Genomic DNA, 8,701 nt, shown 5'->3' with positions numbered 1-8,701 from the left:
TATTACAAAATTAAATCAGGTGGTTTATGCAATTATCTTTTTTATCTTTTGGTTATAATGATGTTTTAGAAAAATAATTTAATTTGAATGACTTTATAAAAGAAAATTCGTAAGCTGAGTGACTTTATTGCTACAAAATCAACTTAAATGACTTTTTCAAATAATTTCACAAAATTGAGTGACCTTTTAAGATATTTACTCCACACTAAACTCTAATAAAATTCGTAATATGGCTTGCCGTATGTTGAAGTAGCGGTGCAGTCTTTTTGGTATTTACATCTGTTTACTGAAACGGTTGTTGCTACGTATTGAATCCAACTTGTCATCTAATTTTTCCCCTCTTTTGAGTTTAGTTTTACCAAATTGCTACTCATAACTAAAATCAGAATCTGAATAGAAAAAGGCAGAGAGAAAGCATGAAAAGATGTTGGAGGAAGGGACCCATGGAGATTCGAGCGGGACGAGCAAAACAACAAAAATGGAAACTCAACAATGGTGGTGGTGGTAATGCTACTGAAAATATAAGAAAATTCTGGAAAAGTATTCGATTAGGGCTTCGGAAAAATAGAATGGGTAGAAAGAAGTTGGAAATAAAGCGAATCGAATCGAAGAGTTGTAGGCAAGTAGCCTTCTGTAAACGCAGAAAAGGTTTAATTAAGAAAGCAAAAGACCTTTCCACTCTATGCGATGTCGATGTTGCTGTTGTTATAATCTCCAATCGTGGCACCCTCCATGAATTCTCCAGCACCAACAGGTTCTTTTTTTTTAATAATTTCACGATTCGAAGATATTTCAGGATTAAGTTTGAGATTAGATTAGTTGACAAGACAAGTCTATCCAGTATCCCATCTTATCTGGTTATTTATCTGGGGACAGGTTAATCTACTTTTTCTAAGTGGTGCAGTTTTTTGGGATTTATCTCTGATGAGTTTATATTTCTAAGGTTTTTTTTTTTTTTTTCTTTTGCATGTGATATGCAAGGATGTCTTGTATAATACGATTGGGAATGAGGACATCCAAATAATTTGAAACTTAAAAATCAAGTTTCAACACACTCTTACTTTTTTTTTTTCAACTGGTATTGAAATATTAATCTTAGGAAGATATATAGAATGTTTGAAAAACAAGCAGTAATGATCGAATCGAATTAGAAATCCTCTAATCACTCCTAATATAATTAAACTCGAATTTAAGGCAATCAAAATCTCCGAATTCATAACAAGCTGATAAAAACAAAGTTAGGGTTTACAATATCTACATTAAGGATAGAGTGCTTAATTAGATACCCTAATATAAGAGAAGTAGGCTCTAAAGTGTCTAATATTAGCCACTTTTGGGAAGTTTAATTTCTGTCCAGTTATCACCACTTCATAAAGAGCAATCCAAGTGCTTGTAGCTTATTTGCTTGGGTACAAATTGATGGCGTTGTAGTTATAGATTAGGGGTCATCATCCTCCCATTTCTGCTCTCGGATTTTTATTATTTACAACAAAAGTAGATAAATCATTAATGTTGAACATCCATCTTAAACATGTTACCTAATGCCTATTAGCCATTACATTTTAGGCATTAGTTTGAGGGTGACAAGTAGTATAGAAGGTGCCCAACTTAGTCCATAACCCTTTCCAAAGAGTTAAGTAACATAGAATTCCTATCACTAATAATTGTATACGAAGCCCATGTAATTTAGACACAAAGTAAATGTCAAGAACATCGGTAACATCATCACTTTTATGATAAGAGTATGAAGTGACTCAAAAAATCTATCAACTACCACAAAAAATACTTTCTTCTCCTTTTTTTTTTTAGGTTAAACCAAGCACAAAATTTATGAAAATATCAAATCAAGATGTATTGAGAGTAGGAAGGGGAGTCGAAATTTATGAAAATATCAAATCAAAATGTATCAAGAGTAGGAAGGGGAGTATACAAACCATGAGGTTGTACATTACACTGTGCATGGTTAGTATCAACACAAGGACGACAAATCCTTTCAACATTTTTTTCATCTTAGGCCAAAAGAGTGTTCTTGAAGAATAGCTAAAGCTTTAGGTATACCAAAATGTCTCAGTAAACGCTCACTAGCTATGTGTTTCTCTAATAAGTAACTCTCTCCAAGGATATTGAGGCTCACACACTTTACCATCTCTAAGCAAGTAACCATATCTTAGGAAACCTTCTTTGTTCACTTAACTTTGCTATTTATCTATCTTTTTCTTCAATGTTAACCATGATTACCTAATTTTCTTTCACATCCACTTTTTACCTCTCTTAACATGCTACTCTTCTCACTTCTCTCTCTCTATCTTGCTCACTTTTGCCGTTTTCCTCCGTCCCTTAATTTTCTTGTAATCCTGACTAACTTTAAATAGAGTCGAAGGTAAAAGAGTGAATTTTATGACGATATTTAACATGAGCTCGTCGCACCGAGTTTGCCTAGTGCGGGTTACCTCTCCTATGTGTTTTGCGATCTATTGCATAGGAGCGGAGGTTTTACCCTGTGCGCACCCAAAGGGTAGCGGATGCGGGTTTCCCTTGTCATAAAAAAAAAGTATTGTTCCTAGATTGGTGTTTTTTTCTACTTTTAGTCCCCATTCCTATTCTCAAGTTTGCTTGATAGTCACCTTCCAAATATTCATACTTGTGCAATCTCAAAGGAGAAGAAATTTCTTTGTTTAGCCTCGCAAGGAACCTTAGAACAATGAGGCTCTATTTATTATCAAAGTTAGCTTCAATCTCGTCCTATGAAACTCTTCAAATAAATCATCAACATTTTAAACCCCCTCCCCCCACAGTGTAGAATTTGGGAAGTATGTTTTCTTGAAAGTAGTCTTATACAAATCTTCTTTTCATGACACCCTTCACTTCATTCCATTAAGTAACAAGCTCAAGCATCGTTGGTTTCTTAATTTGTCTCTTGTAGGATTCCCACCAAATAGAGGCAAACTTTTCAAATTGACGGTGTTCGACTTTCTTTTATATTCATCATGGTCGTATGTGGGTTTTCCATAATCTTATCAAAGGTTCTAATCTCATTTCATTTTGAGCGTACCTCTTCAAGGTTGATTGGTTCTTCTTGTGGTGGTTGAGTTCTTGATGAACAAAACTCGTTGCTTGCCTTTTGGGTTATTGTCTTCGTCTTGACATGGTTATTGGTAGGTTGTGCATGTAATGGTGTTGGTTTTTTGGTTTGCTCGTAAGGTTATTATTAGTGTGTTTCTGGTCATGGATAATTGATGGTAAAGGAAGGCTTAGGTAGCCTTAGGGGTATGTCTCTTAATCATGGGTGGTCTGACTTTGTTGCAACATTCGATGTAGTTGGTTGGGTGGTAGTGGAGTGGAAAAAATAGTCTATTCCTGATATTCGTACTGGATTTGAGCAACTCGAGTGTGAACACTGTATCGCTATGCCCCTAAGCAAGGTTATTATTAGTGTGTTTGTGGTCATGGATAGTGTATTGATGGTAAAGGAAGGCTTGAGTAGCCTTAGGGGTTCATCTCTTTAAAATGGGTGGTCTGACTTTGTTGCAATATTCGATGTAGTTGGTTGGGTGGTAGTGGTGTTGAATAAATAGTCTATTCCTGATATTCGTACTCGATTTGAGCAACTCGAGTATAAACATTGTATCGCTATGCCCCTCTCTTAGCCCCGCTTTTTGGTTTAGGATGGATCCGGACCGGGACATGCTTGTGCCAACTCCTTGGTTTTGTTGAAGAGCATTGGTACTAACCGAAGGAGTAACTTCTCTTCCTTACAAATTGATCACCCTTCGATTCATGTTTCAAACTCTCCCTTCAATTTTACAAGAGCTCTTATAACATCACTTGTGGATGGTTCACCTCTAAAGGTTGAGTTTTTCTCTCCACCATTCTTTATACTTGAGTAAACAAATAAGTAATAACAAGTCCATACCAATAACTCCCTTAGTGCATATACGTCACTTCGACTCCAATCAATCACTTGTCTATCACTCTTGCAAATCCTTAGGAAAATTCAAAGTCAACTCCAAGATCACCTTTGAATCTTACAAGTTAAATCTCCAAATTCATAATAAGCTTATCAAAATAAGCTAGGGTTTAGAGTATTAAGGCTAAAATATTATTACATAAAGTGCCTTGACTAAAATAACCTTAATATCTGCCCAAAATGTCATTAGACACTTTTGTAAAGTTTAGCTGCTGCCCAATATGGGTTCCCATCATCATCATTAATTCTTGTAGATTAAAGTCTTAAAGAAGAATTGGTCTGTTGTAGCAATTGTAAGTCGGGAATAAATGTATTTAAGGCAAAACCCTCTCTTTCCCCCTTATGACATACATGACCTCCCGTTCGATGTTTTCCCCTCTTCTATGAGCCTATGTAATCCATGTTTCATGAAATGCTATGAGTTCTCTATTGGATGTATCCTTCATGACTATATATTTCTTAGTTGTAGCTTGTATTTCATGTGCTTATCATGCCTCCATGTCATTTTCATACATACCTCTTATGGAAATGTGTACGTCATGATGTTAAAAACGGCAATTGAGGTAAGAACTTCTTCCTAACTTCGTGCATGAGCTTATACTAAGAATCCAAAACTTATTTTGAGGTCGGGACTCACACTAAGAATCCATGCATCGTGGGGTTTTTGAGCATTTTGGTGTTTGAGAATTACTTGGTTGGCCTTGTAGGAGGTTTGTGTGTTATTGTACGTTGGCTAGGGGAAAGGATGGGTATGGATAAATCCATTGTTTGGGGGTTTGAAGCTTAATGCTCATTGGGTGTTTGGTGGATATGATTCGGGCTCAACATTTAGGTGCTAACATAGTGGTCAAATGTATCGCTATCGCGGTAATCTACCAGAAACACAAAATCTACAACTACTGATTATTGTCCAAGGCTTCCCAAATCAGTTCCAAGCTCCATTTCATGATCTTCCTTCCATTTCAGTAGTGTGTAGCCTAAAATGGAATCCTCTAAGGGATCATTAAACACTTTCCACTTCATAAAAAGTAGTTCAACTACATGTAACCTTTTTGCTTGGCCATGCGTGAATGACCTTGAAGGTGTAGGTATAGGTCCGAGGTCATCACATGGCAAACAACTGAATACCCCATAAACTTCACTTGTAATGTCTATTAGATCTTGTATCTCAATAAGGGGTTATAGAGATCAAATCCTAGAGAAGATCTTACACATTGGGTTTTGTATTCTATGATTTTTATTACCTTTTGAGTTGATGTTTGCTAAAGCTTATTGAATGGCTTCCTTTCTTGTCCTCACAATCCAAACCTGGCACCTAGGTCGTAACAAGATACCCGGTGATCTGCTACTCATAAGGTGAACCCTCTAAGCTAAAGCATATGTGTCTGTAATATGAAGTGCCGGAAGTAAAAGTTAATCATAAGTCTGCCCAACAACCCCAAGTGTACAGGTCATGGAGCTACTAATATCTGGAATACAAGATATGAGATGCAACTAGATAAAAATGAGGTACTGAGTCTACTCCCGCTGCACACACAAACAACAACAAACGTTAGTCTAAAGATCCAGCAAGATCATTGACTCGCCGTCTTTGCTTAATCATGGGGAAGTCTTTAGAAATCGTTGGTAATTTATAATGGCATAAACAAACCAGTACAAGTATTAATAATGATATACAAGTTATAAAGAAATTGAACTGAAATCACTGATACAGACCGTAATTGAGCATAGGTGCATGACTGGTCCGTCCCACTAGGGGGTCCTGCTTTCTCATAAATGTTCTCTTGTCGGCTTTCTAGATTGAGCTTTGTCGATGTTAACTTTGAGTTTCCTCATTTTGTCATCAGATCTTCCCTTAGCCACCACTTCTGAGTTAGAAGTGGCCCTCCCATCTGAATGGGACTGCTGTTGGAGTTTGTTGTAGTAGCTGGGTCCTTAGCATTTCCTCCCGTCTCAACTTTTTTTATCTTGTGCCACTTGCTGATTCTTAGTAATATTCCCAATCAATGTGATTCTTACTCTTAACACTCGCACGCCCAGACTGCCAACTGGAGCACGGATAATATAATATAGGGGTCCAAATAGGGAAACACTTGATTTGACTCAACCCTAAAAGCTAGTTCAGTCCATATAAGCGACCAACAGTTGATTCCAAATCAATGTACTCTAACCTACTCTAGCACCACTTCACACGCCCAGATTGTCACTGGAGTGTGGATAATATAAATGAGCTCAAATAGGGATAGACTCGTCTCTAATATCATGTAAAGATGTGACACTTGAGTCTAACTTACTCAACCCTGATAGTCAGCTTCTGAGAGGAGGATCATCAACTGCCATATCAAGAGACCAACAATCAATGTGTGGATTCCGAATTATAAAAATGGTATATACACAAGTCCATCACTTGAAACTTGAAAGACAACTTCATATTACTATAACATAAAAACGGGATTAATAACTTGAAAATAAGTAATATTATGTATTATAATAAGGGATGATGCATAGAAACACATTTAAATTGTCAATTACACACCTAAACTATGCGAGTCTTGTCAACCCCCTACATAAGAGATTGAACACCATAAAATATGTTCAGAATTTTCTGAAGCACTCTAGTTTAAACCTACACAAATTGATGTGCTCATAACATTTTCCTTATAATTTACTTACCAACAATCGTATCTGACATTATATATTCCAGTCTTACAGGGATCCTTCAACGATACGAAACGCACGTCGAAGCAGAAAAAGAGAACTCTCCAGAAATCCAGGTCACAGAGGTACTTGATTGGTTTACTCTAGTAAATTAGATTCCCTCTCTGGATATACTTGAAATAAGTGCACTATCTTGCATAAAGTTATCAAGTTAAAGGTCTCGATAAATTTGTTACTCTCTGCCTCGCTCTGAACTTTTATAGTACAAAAGAGAAGAAAAAAATGAAGCACCCCTGAACTGGTCAGAGATCAATATATAGCTGGAACTATTTCTGTGAAATCCATGTAAGTTCCTACATTATAAGGTGATTCTTCCCATGTGTCCTAGCCTTGGTGGACTGAGTTACCTGGTACATGTTGCTGATGGGAGGTGGCAGGTATCCCATGGAATTAGTCCAGGTGTGCGAAAGTTGGCCCGAACACCACGGTCATTAAATAAATGTATAGTATATTGGAAAATCCTGGAAGTATGCTGACTAGTTGTTCATTCATATAGCTAATAAGGTTGATTAGTAGCTTATCATCGATGCATTGCGTATTTTGCAATGCTCCGACTATTCAATGTTGTCTTGAATAAACATACTTAACATTTTTGGTGCGGAGAGTTTTTTAATCATTCTGAGGTGAACACAGCACACTAAATACTCGAGCATGACAACGGGAGAACTGCTACAAGAAACAGAAAGGTACTGATCTAGTACTTCACTTACATTTCATAAAGCTTATACCACTGATGCCCCGCGCAATTTGACAGGCAACTCGAGGAAACTAATACTGATGGTCCCGCTGTAACTGACCTTGTCCATTTGGAAAACGAACTTCAAACTGCTCTAATGCAAATCAGATTTAGAAAGGTCTTTCTATACTATGTACCTTGCCCTAAAAGTACCAGCTTCCCTTCTTAATGCCTCTAGCTTTACTCATCAATGTTGTTTGCATTCGCAACTCTATACGATTTCTTTGTTTTTTTAAATAATGTTGCGACACTTCAGTATTATAATCTGATTCCTTTCGAGTTAGTACCTCAGAATGAAGCAACTCTAAATAGTTTTGTTTTGTGTAGACACAGTTGATGCTTGAATATGTTAAGAATCTTCATGACAAGGTACGCGTTTTCATTTCCATCCGCGCGTCCTGTAAACTAGTTTTAGGATGAATTAGTATTATGTTGAACCCTTAATTATTGCAGGAAAAACTGCTACGAGAGGAAAAGAAACAAATGGAAAAAAATGTAATTCTTACCTCACAAACTCTGCTCCTCTGCTATAAAAATAAATAAATTAGACGTCTTCGTGTTTTTTCTAACTAACTAATACGCATACAGAGAGCTCGGATGAAGAAAAACAGAAAAATGAATGAGATATCTGACCTTCCACCACAGAGGGTGACCCTCAATTTTCTCTAGAGACTTTGCCTTTGGTTCCTGTATTTAGTAGTATCATTTTCATACGTTGAAATAAGTATCAAGATTGTGTGGTTTCATTAAAACTAATTATTCATGACCGCGAGAGCGGTACCAAATCAAGGCAAACTCTGAATACTAGTTATGACCTTAAAATTTTATAGGTGAAGATCTCGATTGTGTTTTACTATATATTCAGTTTTCGTTGTACGATCATAATTCATAACCTTATTTTTTATTTTTCTGTAGTTGTATTATAATGTTCAGCAAGCAATAAATAACAACAGTGAAATCTACTAAGATTAATTCAGTCATTCAGAACAACAAAATTCAAACTGTTAAAAGAAAAATAAACAAACAGAGGAAATTTGTACAGTATTTTTTAAAAAAAAGTGTAGAATCGATCAAATAGAGTTGAAAACTCCGAAACGAAAATCGAGAAAAAAAGAGAACAGTCGGAAAAAAAAAATCAGTTAATAGACCTTACTTATTCATGAAGAAATTTGATTTTTCTGTTCATTATCTACTCGAACTTCTCCTCCCCTTTCAAATAAAAAGAATGGATATATATTGTTATGAAAAGTAAGATTTCAATTTTTATTTTTTTTTATCTA

At 36.1% G+C, this 8,701-nt stretch overlaps 1 protein-coding gene across 1 annotated transcript; it reads left to right on the top strand.

Annotated features, from left to right (window-relative positions):
- The first annotated feature begins 569 nt into the window (after nt 1-569).
- Nucleotides 570-8,090, top strand: LOC125820337 (protein MADS AFFECTING FLOWERING 5-like). The gene is made up of 7 exons (XM_049499775.1): nt 570-754; nt 6,672-6,750; nt 7,319-7,371; nt 7,440-7,539; nt 7,749-7,790; nt 7,875-7,916; nt 8,010-8,090. Exons 1-7 carry the CDS (start codon nt 570-572, stop codon nt 8,088-8,090), a joined length of 582 nt encoding a protein of 193 aa, XP_049355732.1.
- Nucleotides 8,091-8,701: the final 611 nt, after the last annotated feature.

The sequence above is a fragment of the Solanum verrucosum genome, unplaced genomic scaffold, assembly GCF_900185275.1.
Source record: "Solanum verrucosum unplaced genomic scaffold, falcon-dt-bn FXZP01000229.1, whole genome shotgun sequence".
Lineage (NCBI taxonomy): Eukaryota > Viridiplantae > Streptophyta > Magnoliopsida > Solanales > Solanaceae > Solanum > Solanum verrucosum.
The sequence above is the reverse complement of the archived record's forward strand: the minus strand, read 5'-3'. Positions and strand labels throughout refer to the sequence as shown.